We start from the raw sequence: 17,089 nt of genomic DNA on the forward strand, positions 1-17,089 counted from the left end.
CTTCTCTAATCACTCTGCTGACCCCCAATTCTGTTGGACTTTCTTTTACTGTTGAAAACATCACCATCCTTCCCCAGGCTCAGACCCTTGGATCCTAGATTGCTTACTATCTCTAAACCCCTTTACTCTGTTTGTAGCCAAGTTCTGGTCTATCAACCATGTCATCTCCTTCTTTGCAATAAGCTTCAGTGATTTCCTACCTCCTCCAGGATAAAAAATTCTGTGTTTGGCATTCAGATCCTTCATTCTTTGTTTCCCTTTCCTCCTACCCTTCCAAGATCTTATACCTTACTCTGTACTATGTTCCCTTCAGTCCAGTGACATTGGCCTCCTGACTGTTTTACAATTAGATATGTCATCTTGGCTCCAGACAGTTTCTTGGATTGTCTCCCATGTCTGCAATGCTTTCCCTCATCTCTATTTCTCATCTTTCTTCATGTCTCAGTTAAAAATCTCACCTTTTACAGGAAGCCTTTTTCAACCTCTCAATCTAGTGCCTTTCCTCTATTAATCATTTCTTCTTTATTCTCTATGTATATAATTGTTTTTGTTATGAGCTCTTTGAGAACAGTCTTGTTGCTTCTTTTTCTCTCTCTCATTTTTTTTTTATCCCCAGCTCTTAGAACAGTAGCTGGCATATCTTAGGTGTTGAATTAATTTTTATTGATTGACTGATGTAACATCTTCCCTTTTTGCTTCCCAATCTTTTCATTTCTTATTTGGAAATATTTGCATGAAAATAATAACAACTAATATTTACATATCATTTTAAGACTTGCAACGCACTTTCCAACCATCTCATTTGATCTTCACAATAACTTTATGAAGATAATTACTATAGTCCTCATTTTGCAGATGTGTGTATGTAGGCAATGGTATTTAACCTCAGATCTCTCCTTAGTACAGTCAAGAATTTCTTCTGCTTTGTTTTGCTGCCTCTTTGAAGTTTTCTATGTGATTATGTGTCCTTTCAGTATTAGTCAGAATTGTATATTATTTCATCAAATGAGGGTTTTTGTTGTTGATTTTTTTCCAAGTAAAGTAAGATGGTTAATAATGCCAAGAACTCATTTAGGACTGTAGAAGATTACATGTATTATATGGACAAGATAATAGAAATGTAGAAATGACTATGTGTTCACAGCATGGAAATTGTCAGTATGTTCATAAAACTTTTGGATTGTTGTATGACATTGTAGATTGTTGGTTAATATTTTGAGTGTAGGTTCTTTTCCCAGTTCTTCCACTAACTCATCATATGGTGTTTTGGCCAAGTCATTCAACTTCACTGACTTATTTCTTTCTTTTGAAAAGTGGAAATAATAGGACTTAGTTTCTCAATTAGGTACTCTAAAGATTTACTAGGTAGTGAAACATTCTTGAAGCTATTGGGAGAAACAGTTAACTTAAATATTGGATTCTGTTATTTATATTTTGTCTATTTTTTCCATTTAGAAATGTGATACTTCAGTCCACAAAGTCTTGGCGGTGTCTATATGCCCTCAGTCCTTGCCTTATTTTGCTGCCAAGTTTAATCTCAGTGTAACTGATGCATCAAAAAGACTCTGTGGTTTCTTAAAAAGCCTTGGTAAGTTTGTTTTCACAATTTTAGTTTCTGAAGGGGAAGGAAAAATTCATTTGGCATTTTAATTATAATCTTTGTCCCTTAGCCTCTTTGTTATAATTCTACACAGATGCGCATACACATACGCACATACACACACACACATACACATACACACATATTCAGCCTGTGGTACTACTTAGATACAGAATTGTGCTTTCCTTTCTTCTTTTCTTAGACATGCTATTAATGGCAGCAGAGTAGCTAGACATTCTATTAATGGCAGGAGAGTAGCTAAGTGTCACAGACACTAGACTCTCATCTGCTTTAGAAACATTATTCAACTCTTATCTCCTACTAATAAAAATGAGGTGGATTTTTTGGATGTTTCAAATTAAAACTTAATTGTTAAACTGTCTTCATTGACTGTCTCACATTCACAGGATAGTTTTTGTTGTTACTGTAGTGATCTACACTGTCCACATTATGCTTTATCATTCTCCCTGGAGCAGAGATATGAAGTTACTAGTGATTTGAGTGCAATGTAATAGGCTGTATTAGTGGGGGTACTTATGGTTAAGATGGCAGTGACAAAGACTGTAAAGAAGTCCATCATTTCCATAAATTTTCCAACAAAGATTTTAACAAGGATACTATTTTGAATAATAATAATAATAATCAGGAAGTCCAAAAAAAGCAATAATAAGCACCTTCATCCAGGTCATTTTGGTGTGGATGATGGAGAAGATAACTTGACTAAACCTAGAAAAGGAATAATAGACAGTCTTCATGGTGTGGATGGAGGAAAAAATAATTTATCTAGGTCAATCTACACACACACACAAAAGCAGGAGACACTGAAAGAGGAGTTCTTTCAGGAACATAGTGCCTGAAACTCAGGGAAAACTCAGGAAAAGAGATCTGAAACTTGTGCTCTCATAAAGAACATTTTAGAGGGCCCAGAATCTCTCAGGACTGTGGCCAGGGATACCTTAGGACAGGGGTTTGCTGAAGCTAACTTGTCTCAACTTTCAGAAGACCAGTTGTTAAATTTTTAATGTGAACATTTATAACTTGAAAATCAGCAAATGCTATAAGCTTCAGTTTAATTTATTTTTTTGAGGATTGTCTTGACTCTAAAGAGTGATAGAGAAATTAATAATACAAATTAAACCTAAGTGGTTTAATCCTTTTTTTACCCTCCTTAAAATTGGTGGTTAAACTAGTGAGAATCTCAGAACTGTTGGTTTATGAATATAGTATTTCCTTAGGAGAGCTTGAATCCATTAGCATTCAGACCAGTAACAACACTACAAAATACCTAAAGCTCTAATTAGGGATTTCTAGAACCTGCTAACACTTTTGAGCACAGATGTAGAAAGAGAGGTGGAAGCTAGAAGCAGGAACAATAGAAATCAAAATAGGACCACACATTAATTACCATTCTATTAAAGAGAATAAGGAGTAGAATCTGGAGTACAGAATATCAAACCAGAAACTGAAGCTGGAGTAAAAAAAAAGTAAAGCATAATGGGGAAAGTATATTGTTAAGAGATCTTGAGAAATAATCTATAAGAAGAGAATAATCCAATGAAATCAAGTTATGGAAAATCTGTGATTCTGGAGAAAAATAAGAACTATTAGGAGGAAAATTTAATTGAAAATTAATTTTTAAAATTTAATTTTTATTTAAAATTTTAAAAAAAATTTTTAAAAAGGAAGTATAAAGTTCTTGTTGTTCAATCGTTTTGGATGTCTGGCTCCTTATGATCCCAATTGATGTTTCCTTGGAAATGATCCTGGATTAATTTTCCTTTTCCTTCTCTGGCTCATTTCATAGATGAAAAAACTGAGAACTTGCCCAGGGTTACATAGCTAATAACTATCTGAAATCAGAGTCAAACTCAGGAAGATTAACTGCCGGCATTTATCTATTGTGTCACCTAGTTGTTTCTAAGTATCCTTGCAGATACTAGCAGAAACAACTTGATCAAAGACAGGTCAAAGAAAAATAGTTTTAACAGTCAAATTCTCTGAAAAACATGATCAAGCAAAAATCTGGATAATATGTTTCAAAAAATCATGGAAGAAAATTACTCTTATCAGAAAGAAAAGTGAAAGATAAAATTCCTTGATAACCAATTGAAAGAGATCCTGAATTGAAAATACTCATGTCACAGCAATAATCCAGACCTTGAAAGAAAAAATATTGTTAAAAGTTAGAAAGAGTTGCATTGCCAAGAAATGATAATCAGGATCACCAAAAAAAATGTTACAATTACCTAAAGGAAAGAAAATCTTGGAATATAATATTCCAAAAGGCAACAGACAAAGACTTAGCATGTAAGATTACATACCTACAGGGCAGAAGGTGGCAGTGAAATGGACTTAAGTACAGTGGAGGACTTTACACAATCCTGTTGAAAAGAGCAGAACTTTGAAACCCAGAAATAGGAGTTATGAGAAACTAACCTGTTACAGGAATGTAAACCCATTAGAGGAAATGAAAGGGAATAAATGTTGAACTGCTGACATCCTAATGGAGAGAAAGAGGTAACTGTCCCTTTAAAACTTTAGTGTTTTCAAGGCTCACAACGGAAATTATATAAAAATCACTTGAGGTATGGGGGTTGATATATCACGTTAGAAATTGCTTTGCCTTGAATGGGGGATAGGAGGCAGCTTTCCTACCAGACATGGGTTTTTGACTGCCTTTGTGCTGTTCCAGGGTGAAAAAAGTCACTGGTTTCTCATTAGACTTTCATTTTAGGTGGAAAACAGGAATTCCTCTATTATAAACATAATATTCAGATGGGTGATAATTGATTCAAATTATTTGAGCAAAAATTATATTGAGCAAGAAAATATTTAAGCAATTTCTAGGATAGCATGCCCTAGAAATAATTACTTTATAATTTTTTTTTAAAAAATGTTTATTATTATATCTTTTTATTTATGAAACATGCATGGGAAATTTTTTTTCAACATTGACCTTTGCAAAACTTGTTCCAAATTTTCCCTTCCTTCCCCCCACCCTTTCCCCTACATGGCAGGTAGTCCAAAAATGTTAAATTATATGTTAAATCTAATATATATATACATATATATATATATATATATATATATGTATATCTATACAATTATCTTGCTGCACAAGAAAAATCGGATGTAAAAAGAAAATAAAAAAACCTGAGAAGGAAAACAAAAAATGGAAGCAAACAATAACAGAAAGTACCTCATAATTTGAAAAAAAATTTTAATTTATGTTTTCCTTGGCAGGTGTACATTATGTATTTGATTCAACAATAGCTGTTGATTTTAGTATCCTGGAAAGTCAGAAAGAATTTGTATATCGATATCGCCAGCAGAAGCAAGAAGAACATTCCTTACCTATGTTTGCTTCTGCCTGTCCAGGTCAGTATCCCAGATGTCTAAAGATGTGTAAATTTCTGTATTTCCTAATTATTGGATTGATTGTTGCAATAAGCTCTTGGAGGAAATGAGATTAAGGACACAAATAAAGTGGTTGAATTGGACATGAAGAAAGTCCACCTATTTAGAGAAATACTAGAGAGTATTGTTCTACTAGAGAGTAGAACAAAGCAGAGCCTTAGGGAAAGGGGCAGATGAAGATGTATATACTTTTGAGGCAGTATAGTACAGTATATGAGAGAATTTGTGATGGACAGGCATATTTCTTCAGTAAAATAGAAAATGAGCTCAAGATAATCTTTTAAAAGACAGGTGCTAGAAAAGTTTGGGGGAGCTTTTGGAATAATCACTGATGTGAGCATGATAGAGAGTTAATCAAGGAGTAATAAAAAGATTATCATACTGAATTAGAGCTCAATTGAAATTAGGTAATATTTATATTACATCATTTTTTTTTTTTATCATTAACTGTTACTTTAAAATCTTTTCTATATCCCAGGGCCATTTCTACATCTCTTGTATATCCTCTCCTTCATAATTTACTACTGGCAGTTTTTTTTCCATCTGGAAAAATAATGACATTGATGGGTTTTATTTTCACATTAGTCATTTCTCTTTTGTTAAGTCCATTCATAAAACATTTATTCTACTTGGGTCAACTTTAATATATATATATTTTCTTAACAATTATACTTGATTTGTTTATGAAAATTTCATAAGACATTAAACAAAGCTACCCATGATCTCAAGTTGTTTCCTCATTAACTGTTTGACACATATGCTAGGCAGATGTGAAAAAAAAAGTAATCAAAAAGCTACAGAATAAAGATACAAAAAAAAAATTAACAGCAAAAAATTATTAGCAAAAGGTACAAAACCTTAAAATATAGTCGGAAAATTGAAAAAAAATTAAAGGTCTTTCATAGGAAAAAACAACTTACTTGAGGCACAGATTGAGGAGATGTCATTTAAGAATCATTGGAATACTTGAATGCTGGTCAAAAAGCAAGTATAGGCATTATGTTTCAAGAAATTATAAAAGGAAGCTGCCCAGATCTCTTAGAATCAGAAAGCAAAGGAAAAATTTAAAGAATCCACTGATCAACACTGAAAAGAAATGCCAAAATTAAGTTGCTTTGGAACATCATAGCTATTATCTAAAACTTCTAGTTCAAAGAAGAAAATATTTCAAGTAGCTAGAAAGGAAGAATACAAATACCAAGGAACCACAGTCAAGATACACAAGATTTAACAGCCACTATTCCAATGGAGAAGAGAACTTTCTATGTAATATTCTAGAATACAAAAGGTGTAGGCTTACAGCACAGAATAATTTAACCAACAAAATGGAGTATAATTCTAAAGTGAAAAAGAAGTTAATTTTTGATGAAATAGATTTCCAAGTATTTCTGGTAGAAAAAAAAAAATCCAGAACTATGTTAAAAAAAACTTAGTGTATAATAAACACATCAGTCATGAGAAGCATAGGAAGAAAAACATGAAGACAAAAAGGTTAAATTGTTTACATTCTACTATGCAGGACTATGATACATGTATCTCTTCAGAACTCTATCATCAACTATAACTATGCCTATGAACAAGAGAAATCCCCCATAAAACATAAGAGAATAACAGAATGGATTAGAAACTAGATTTCATCAATATGCTGGTTATAAGAACTATACTTGAAATAGAAAGATAAACACAAAGTTAAAATTAGGAACTAAAATAGAATCTATTATGTTTCAGTTAAAGTAAAAAAAAGTCAAAGGTAGAAATCATGATCTCAGATAAAACAACAGCAAAAATAGACAAGAGTTAAGCTACATTTTATTCTAAAAGAAAATGAGTTAATATCATACTAAACATTTTTGTACCAACTGACATGGCATTTAAATTCTGAAAAGAAGAGTTAAATGAATTATCTGATTAAAATAGAAAGTAAAACTTTAATTGTGAAGAACATTGGTTTACCCTCTTTTTAGAAAAAAACTAACCAAAAAAATAAAGAAATTTAGAATTTTAGAAAAGTCAGATATGGTCAATCTCTAGAAACTATTGAATGGGAAAAGAAAGGAATTTTAACTATTTCTCAGTAGTGTGTGACTCCTTCAAAAAATTGCTTATTTATTAACTAGGGCTTAAAAATCTCACAAACAAATAATTAAGTCTTTTAGTTACCACAGTACAATAAAATCATATTCAATAAAGGGCCTTTGGAGCAAAGATTAAAAATTAATTAGAAACTAAGCAACAATCCTAAACAATAAGTATGTCAATAAGTCATGGAAATAATCATTTCACTGATAACAGTGAGATTGTTGAAATTTCCATATTAAATGTAACAAAACTTGTGAAATGCAGCAGAAGCAGTTTTTAGGGGAAAAATTTTTTTCCCCTTTTAATCTATAAAGTCTTTAATCAATAAAAGGGAGCAAATCAACAAAACTAAGAAACCAGTAAATTTAAAACTACCAGTTAAACACAAAAATAAAAATCATGAAAATCAAGGTGTTTAACAAAATTGAAAGCAACAAAACAAAATAACTCCCCAGTACAACAACCCACAGAAAAAATAACACAAGATAAATAACACCAAGAGAATTGATTCAGGCATTCTGGAAAGCAATTTGGAACTACAATCATTCCTCAATATTCATGAGTTTTACTTTCACAATTTTCAAGATTTTAATAATCCAATTTTGCTTCTCTCTTCTATATTTTATGAACTATTTCATAGCTGGGTAAGGGAAAATGTATATTAGAATTAATGTTTTGTTATGAAGAATTATATGCAGTCCAGAAAGAGGACTGTGGGAACTGAATGTGGATCACAACATAGCATTTTCACTTTTTTTGTTGTTGTTTGTTTGCTGTTTGGTTTTTTCTCATTCTTTTTCTTTTTGATCTGATTTTTCTTGTGTAGCATGAGAATTATCGAAATATGTATAGAAGAATTACACATTTAACAAATTAGATTACTTGCTGTCTAGAAGGGAGGGGGTGAGAGAGAGGGAGGAAGAATTTGGAATAGAAAGTTTTGCAAGGATGAATGTTGAAAACTATATATTGAAAATATATATTTGCATATAGAAAATAAAAAGCTATTATTTCCAATTAAAAAAAAAGAATTACATGCAGAAAAGTGGATTTTCAGCAATCTCCAGTGAAAGGTTACAATTTTTGGTGGTCACAGGAATTTAACCTCCTGTTTCCCATAGTTTCAACATGTCAGCATTTGTATTTTTTATTTTCCCACTGTTTTCTAGATGCCAATTCCCTTCAAAAGCTGAGGATTGATTATATGGTAAATAAGCTATTAAATTGTACATTCCCTTTCACTCCATAATGCTGCTACTAGTAAGCCCCAGGGAGACTAAAGAAATATGAAAAGCTCCCATATGTACAAAAATAGGACCTACTTTTGTGTTGTCAAGTAATTGGAGACTGAAGTGCTACCCATTATTTCATCAATTGGATATTGATTGAACAAAATATTATATATATGAATGATGAAATAATTTTTGTTTTGTAAGATAAAGAGAAACCTGGCAAAACTTGAATTGATACAAAATAAAGGGAGCACAAAAAAAGAGTCAGTTATATAACAACAATATCATAAAAATATTGTTGAAAGATAGTTTTCAAAGACATAGGAACTGTGACCAATACAAGCAGTTAGAATTCCAGAGGACTCATGATAAAATGTGCTATCATCTAATTATGGAGATATGATGAAATCTGAGACTTTTTTTTTTTCTGAGGTAATTGGGGTTAAATGACTTGTCCAGGGTCCCACAGCCAGGACTTTTTTCTTTTAAGTTTTTTAGTCATTTGAACTTAACTACAAAAAGACAAAAAAAAAAAAGAAGAAAAGAAAAAGAACATTTCCACATACACAGCACAACATAAAAAGAGTATTCAATATAAAACCATGAATTCCTATTTTACACTGTTTACTTTTTTTGAAAAAACATGTAATAAATGTTACCTACACATTATTTTCAAAATTACCCTGCTTTTCTGTACTTCCTTCTAAGTTTTCTTTTGTTCTCTACTGTGCACTTTTTATTTTACCTTCCTCATTCTTTCCTAGAGAAGACTACCACTGGATAGAGATATGTGTCTGTGTGTATACATGTGTGTGTGTAAAAAACTACACTATATATCTAATTATCAGTTTTTTCTCTGGATGTGAATTGTACCTTCCCTCATTAGTCCTTTGTAGTTGATTTGAGTTTTTGCAAATTATATTTTATATGATCTGCTTATTATATATTATATATTATTATATACATTTATATTATTATATATTATATATATTATTATATATAATATATATATTCATATTATATATATTATATTATATATATATTCATATAATAAATATATATATTATATATATTAATATATATATAATATATATAATATATTATATATATTAATATATATAATATATATTAATAATATATATATTATTAATAATATTATATATTATATATATTATATTATTATTATATATTATATATTATTATATACATTTATATAAAAATGTATTTTATATAAATATATATATGTATATATATATATAAATCGTTCACAATTGTTCTTAGACCAATATTGTGTACACATTTCACTCTTTATTTCATACAAGTCTTTCCATTTTCCTAAAATCAAACAACTCATCCATTACGTACAGCATAGTATCACAATCATACCACAGCTTATTTAGCTATTCCCCAATTGACAAGCATCCCTTTAATTTACAATTTTCTGCTGTAAGAGAGCTGCTATAAATATTTTAGAACATATAATTTCTTTTCCCTTTTCCTTTATTACTTTGGGAAACAGACTTGATAGTGATCTTGGTTGGGTCAAAGAATTTACACAATTTTATAACTCTTTAGACATAATTCCAGATTGCTCTCCAAGATGGTTAGATCAGTTCTCAGCACTACCAGCAGTGAATTAGTATCCCAATTTTTCCACATCTTCCTAAACATTTGTCATTTTTCCCTTCTACCATTTTTAACAAAGTGAAAGGTGAGATTTGCATTTCTCTAAATCAAAAGTAATTTAGAACATTTTTTATATGATTGTGTAGAGTTTTAATTTCTTCAAAAGAAAACTGCCTATTTACATCCTTTGACTCTTTATCAATTGGGGAATGACTTATATTTTTATAAATTTGAGTTCTTTATATTTTTGAGATATGAGACCTTTATCTAAGAAACTAAAATTTTTCTCCCAATTTTCTGTTTTTCTTCTAATCTTGTACAAAACCTTTTAATTTAGTATAATCAAAATTATCTGTTTTACATCCCATACTGCTTTCTATCCCTTCTTTATTCATAAATTGTATTACCATCTATACATCTAAGAGGTAATAAATTCCATGTTCTATTAATTTCTTATATCATCTCCTTTTATATCTAGGTCTTTCTGGTGTATCAGTTTGCCTTTATTTTGACAAATTGCATAAAATAATGATCTATGCTCAATTTCCTACCAGATTGCTTTCTAGCTTTCCCAACAATTTTCATCAGATGATGAATTCTTAACCCCCAAAGCTTAAATCTTTACATTTGTCAGGTAAAAGATTACTATAATCATTTGCTACTGTTTAGTATATGTCTAAAATAATAATAATCATTTGCTACTATATATTGTACGTCTACTCTATTACACTAATCTTTCTTAGTCATTATCATATTTGATAATTATTGCCTTATTGTATAGTTAAAGATGTAGTACTACTAAATCTCCTTCCTTTACCTTTTTTCATTAATTCATTTGACTTTCTTGACCTTTTGTTCTTCCAAATGAATTTGTTATTATATCTTCTAGTTCAGTAAAATAATATTTTGGTAAATTTAATTAGGATGGCACTAAATAAATAGATTAGTTTAGGTAAAATTGTCATTTTTATTATATTGGCCTGCTGACCCAAGAACAATTTATGTTTCTCCAGTTATTCAAATTTAACTGTTTAAAAAATATATTATGATATTATATAATATACCAAAATATAATAATTAAATAATGACATATAAAATAATTTTGTTCATATAGTTCCTGGGTTTGTTTTGATAGTTATGCTGAGTTCCTGCAGGTTTTGGTGGTGATCCATAGAAAGGCTGCTGATTTATGAGGTTTTATTTTATATTCTGCTACTTTACTAAAAGTATTGCTTCCACCAATTTTCTAGTTGAATCTTTAATATTTTACAAGTATATTATTATATTATCTGCAAAAAGAGATAGTTTTATTACCTCATTGCCCATTTTGATTCCTTCGATTTCTTTTTTTCCCATTATTGTTAGCATTTCTAATACAATATTGAATATATTCATAAAAATGAGCACTTGTGTTTTACTCCTGCTTACTCCTGCTTCTAAGTTATCCCTATTACAAATAATGCTTGTTTATGGTTTTAGGTAGATACTTCTTATCATTTTAAGGAAACATTTCTTTATCGCTATACTTTTGAGTGTTTTTAATAGGAATGAGTGTCATATTTTCTCAAAAGCCTTTTTTGTATCTACTGATATAATCATGGTTTTTGTTACTTTTATTCTTGATATAATCAATTATGTTATTAGTTTTACTTATATTAAATCATCCCTGCATTTCTGGTATAAATTCTACTTGGTCACATTTTATAATCTTTCTAATATATTATTATGGTCTCATAGTCTTTTATTTAATATGTTTGCATCCATATTTATTAATGATATTAATTTTTCTTTATTAGTGCTTTTCCTGGTTAAGGTATCGATATCACATTGTTTCATAAAAGGAGTTTGGCTGGATTCCTTCTTTGCTTAGTATTCCAAATAATTTATTTAATATTGAAATTAATTATTCTTTAAATGTTTGGTAGAATTCACTTGAAATCCTTCTGGTCTTGATGCTTTTTTTCTTAGGAAGCACATTTATTGTAATGTTCGAGCTAGCTTTCTGGAGGACCTCGGGATCAGCCCGAGTCCTTGGTCTTAGTGGAGAAGTGATGAAGGCAGGACAGCCACCACCAAGCTGGTCAAAGATGGTCTGTCTTCCAGTCCTTAGCCTTTATATACCTTATTGTAATTATCATTACAGCATACTGATTATGTGTGAACTAGAGAACCATTACATCACCATACTAACTACTAAGTATATATGTGAATTAGAGAACAATCATCTCATCAATTCCACTGTGTTAACATCTTGTTTCAAGTATACTTCTCCAAAGTTCCGCCCTCTACAATTTATGACCTATTCACTTTCTTTTCATAAAATATGTTTATTTAGGTATTCTATTTCCTCTTCTGCTAATCTAGCCAGTTTAGATTTTTGTAAATATTCTTCATTCTACTTAACTTGTTCAATTTATTGGTATATAATTGGGCAAATAGCTCATTAAAATTGTATCAGTCTCATCTTCTAAGGGTTAGATTTGCTCTTTTCATTTTAATACTAGTGATTTGGTGTTCTCTCTTTTAAAAAATCATATTAACCAGTGGTATGTCTTTTTTTTTGTGGGTTTTTTTTCTTCATAAAACCAACTCTTGGTTTTATTTTTTTAGATCAATAGTTTTATTTCTCTCACCTTTAATCTTTAAGATTTCCAATTTGGTGTTTAGTTAGGGATTTTTATTTGTTCTTTAAATTTTTTAATTGCATACCCAATTCACTGACCTGTTCTTTCTCTATTTTACTGATATAAGCATTTAAAGATACACATTTTCTTCTAATTACTATACTTGCTGCATCTCATAGATGTTGATATATTATCTCATTCTTTAAGATTAGGTTGTTTAGTCTTCAATTAATTTTTGATCTATGTTTCCATAGTCCCTTATTAAATAAAATTTTATTGCATTATGATCAGAAAAGGATGCATTTAATATTTTTGCTTTCTGCATTTAGCTAAAAAATTTTCATATATTGTCAGTTTGGGGGAAGATACCATGTACCACTGAGAAAAAAAGTTTAATTCCTTTTTATTCCCATTAAATTCTCTCCTGATATCTATCATATTTAGCTTATCTAAGATTCCATTTACATCCCTATCTTATGTATTTTTTTGTTTGCTTTATCTAATTCTGAGAGGAAAAGATTAAGGTCCCCCATTATTAGAATATTATTGTCTATTTCTGTCTATAGTTCATTTAACTTTTCCTTTAAAAATTTAGATGCTCCAGAGAAAAAACTGAGGAGCCTGAGTATGGAATGAAGCATACTATTTCCATTTTTTTGTTTTGTTTTATTGTTTTTTTTTTTTCTTTCTTGTGATTTTCCCCTTTTGTTCTGATTTTTCAACATGACTTATGGCAATATGTTAAAAATTAGCCTATATCAGATTGCTTACTATCTTGGGGAAGGGAGAGATAAAGGAGGGAGAAAAAAAATGGAATTCAAAGTCTTACAAAAATGGATTTTGAAAACCATCTTTATTTGTAATTGGAAAGATAACATACTATTTAAATAGTTTTTTAAAAGAAACAAAAATTTTTTTAATTAAAAAAAAATTAGGTACTATAGTATTTGATACCTAAAGATTTAGTATTACTATTGCTTCATTTTCTGATACTTTTTATTATAATCTGATTTCCCTGTTTATCTCTTTTAATTAAATCTATTTTAGTTTTAACTTTAATTGAGATCATGATTGCTTTCATTCAACTGAAATATAATAAATTCTACTTTACCCTTCATTTTTACTCTGTGTAACTCTCATTTTTAAAGGTGTTTCTTGTAAACAATTATCATGAGATTCTGATTTTTAATCCCTTTTACTATCTCTTTCTGTTTTATGCATGAGTTTATCTCATTAATATTCAAAGTTATAAGTACTAGATTTTTTTGTTTTGTTTTTTTGCTGAGGCAATGGGGGTTAAATGACTTGGCCAGGGTCACACAGCTACCAAGTGTTAAGTGTCTGAGTACAGATTTGAACTCAGGTCTTTCTGATTTCAGGGCCAGTGCTCTATCTACTGAGCCATCTCGCTGCCCCTATAACTTACTGCTTGTAAATTTCTCTCCATTATATATTTTCTTCACTATTATCCTTTTCACCTTCTCTTTATACCCAATCCTTCCTCTCACATCTGACTTACTTCTAACTATTACCTCCCTAATGTACTCTTTAAAAAAAAAATCTCTCCTTTATATTTTCCCCTTACCCATCTATTTCTTAATTTGCCCACCCTTCTAAGAATTCCTCTTTTAACAACCTTCCCAATTTACTACTTCTTGACTTATACATCCTTCTATAAGTCCTTTCTTTATGCTGTCCTCTCTCACATCTATTTCTTTATAAATTTAGAAGAATTTTATAACGATGAAGCATAAGGTTCCAGCACCACCAGCCCTCCACTCTACCTGCTTCCATTGTAACAGTTTTTTCCATTTGCACCTCTTTTGCATGAGACGATTGTTCCATCTTCTCCATATGTAGTTTTATTTTATTCATGTTCAACCCCCAAGCCTTTTATCTATGTATGTTCTTTTAAACTACCCAAGGAATGATAACATTTTCCTATTTAAGAAGTGAATAGTTGACTTTGAGTCCTTTATAGTTGTTAACTTTGTTTTTCATGATCTTATAATTCATATTTTCAATTGAGTATTTTTATCAAAACACCTCAAAACCTTTCAATTCATTTTTTTTTAATTTAGACATATACTTGGTTATTATTCTTTTTTACAAACCCAGCTCCTTTGCTCTTTGAAAGGGAATGTTCTGAGCTCTTCTGATTCTCATGTTATCTTGAGTGTAACTTCATAGTATTTAATTTTTTCCCCTGGTGTTTGTGGTATTTTCTTCTTAACCTGGGAACTTTAAAACATGGCTATGATATTCCTGAGAGTTTTCTCTTTAGGATCTCTTTCAGGTGGTAATTAATGGATTTTTTTTTTCTGCTTCTATATTATCCTCTTGTTCTATAGCTTCAGGTCAATTTTCCCTCATAATTTTTTGTAATATCATATTTAGATTCTTTGCTCACATAACTTTTTTGGTAGTCAAATAATTCTTATATTGTCTCTCCTTGATTTGTTCTCTAGGTCAGTTGTTTTTCTAATGAAATGTTTCATATTCTTTTCCATTTTTTTCATTCTTTTGATTTTATTGTATTATTTCTTAGTGCCTTATAACATCATTCCCTTTGTCTAATTCTAGTTTTAAGCAGTTATTTTCTTCCTTAAATTTTTGGATCTCTTTTTCCATTTGGTTACCTTTTCATAATTTTCTTGCATTGCTCTTAGTTTTTTCCTAATTTTCCCTCAACATCTTTTATTTGGTTTTTAAAATATAAGCTTTTTTATAAGCGTTTCCAAGAACTCTTTTTGGGCTTGTGACCATTTGACATTTTTCTTTGTAGTAGGAGTGAACCCAGTCTACTCTATTCCCATAGTAACTAACTATGGTTTGATTCATTCTTTTTTTTTTTTTTTTTTTTTTTTTTTTTTTTTTTTTTTTTGCTTATTCATTACTTTTTCATCCCCAATAGTCTGATGATGCTTCAGGCCTCAGGTTTTTCATACTGTTATTTTCTAAGCTCTGTCTGGTGGTCAGATACTTCTCCCTCTGCCTCATTGCTAGGGTCCCCAACCTTGCTGAAATTGGAAATATTCTTGCTCCTGGGATTTCCCCCTTAGCAGCACTGTCCATTTTTTCTTTGTTTCTTTGTAGGTTTTCTTTTATTCTCTGCTGTTAAGATTCTTACAAGGTGCTAAGTCAGTGGAATTGATAGAGACAATGGTTGTTCAGCAGGGTGCTTAACAGTTCTCTAAATGTACTTAGTACTTATTAGACTTCACACCTTTCATACCTTTTAAGATTCACACCTTTAAGAGAGCATGTATAAGCTAGGAGCCTCAACCAGGATGCACTTTGGGAGATTCACAAGTCTACCACAGAAGCCCACAAGCCCACTCTCTCGAATGCAGTGTCAGATTCATTCCAACTTCCACCTTTGTGCTGGCTGGAGGTTTTGGATTCAGAGGGAGCTAAAGGCAGAAGTTGGAAGAGACAAAGGACTAGCGGCAAGAGCTCTTGGAACCAAGGAAAGAGTTAGGCCTCTAAGAAAGCTAACTGGGCTATTTTGAAGGAGACAAAGGATCTGGACCTTTAACTCTTGGCTGCATTTGAGGTGATTATTACACTGAACTGAAACTAAAGCTGCTCCCAGAAGCCCCCTGAGAAACCTGCTCCCAGAGAAGATTATATTTTAGAAAACACTATACTCTGCTGTGCACTTTTTACTTTATTCTTCCCCCTCACTTTCTCCTCCCCCACCAAAAGACTATAGTTAAGCACATATATTTATGTTTATGTATACATACATATGGATATATACATGCACATATATACCCACATACATATATACACACACATACACATTATATACACATTATCTCTTATTTCCTATTACTGTTAACTCTTCTACTTCTTATTACTTAGCCTATCTCTCTACCCCTACCCCAAACATCCCTTCCATATCTTCACTCCTTTTTTCTCTTCTTTATCCCTTTTCCATTTATCTACATACTTTTCTAAATTCCATTCCCTCCCTCCTTATTTCTTTTTTGGAAGGTGTTATATCCTTCTACTTACATATGTATCTCCCTCTTTTACGCATTCCGAAGATGAGTAGAATTTCAGAATTATCATCCCTCCTCCCCCATCTAATTCTTCTGTGTTGGTTTTTGCTTTTGTACTTTATTTGTATAGCCTAATTACTGTTTTTACCCTTTACTACACAGTTTTGATTTTTATAATCACATCATACCCAGCTCTACTTCAGTCATTCTTTTGGATTACCTAATTACATAAATGACAATCTTAAATATGTCGTTTACATTTCTACATATAAAACATAAAATACTTTGTCCTTATTGAGTCCTGTTGGAATCCTTACAAAGTGTTAACTGATTAGAGTTGATAGAGACAATAATTATCTAATTTAGCATAGTTCAGTATTATTGATCTGATCCTATAAGCATATGTTATGGGCCAGAACTTGAAACAAGGTACTAAGTGGAACTGATAGAAACAATGCTTGTGTTCCCACCTTTAGAGAGCTCATATAAGCAAGAAGCTCTTAG

At 30.7% G+C, this 17,089-nt stretch overlaps 1 protein-coding gene across 1 annotated transcript in view; it reads left to right on the forward strand.

Moving 5' to 3' along the window:
• Nucleotides 1-17,089, forward strand: part of NARF (nuclear prelamin A recognition factor) — a 65,206-nt gene that overhangs the window by 10,293 nt on the left and 37,824 nt on the right. Inside the window, exons 4-5 of the mRNA XM_031968444.1 lie at nt 1,456-1,588; nt 4,844-4,978. Of these exons, the coding sequence (XP_031824304.1) occupies nt 1,456-1,588; nt 4,844-4,978 (268 nt within the window). The remainder of the gene's footprint in view (nt 1-1,455; nt 1,589-4,843; nt 4,979-17,089) is intronic.

This window comes from Sarcophilus harrisii, chromosome 4 (assembly GCF_902635505.1).
Source record: "Sarcophilus harrisii chromosome 4, mSarHar1.11, whole genome shotgun sequence".
Taxonomy (NCBI): Eukaryota; Metazoa; Chordata; class Mammalia; order Dasyuromorphia; family Dasyuridae; genus Sarcophilus; species Sarcophilus harrisii.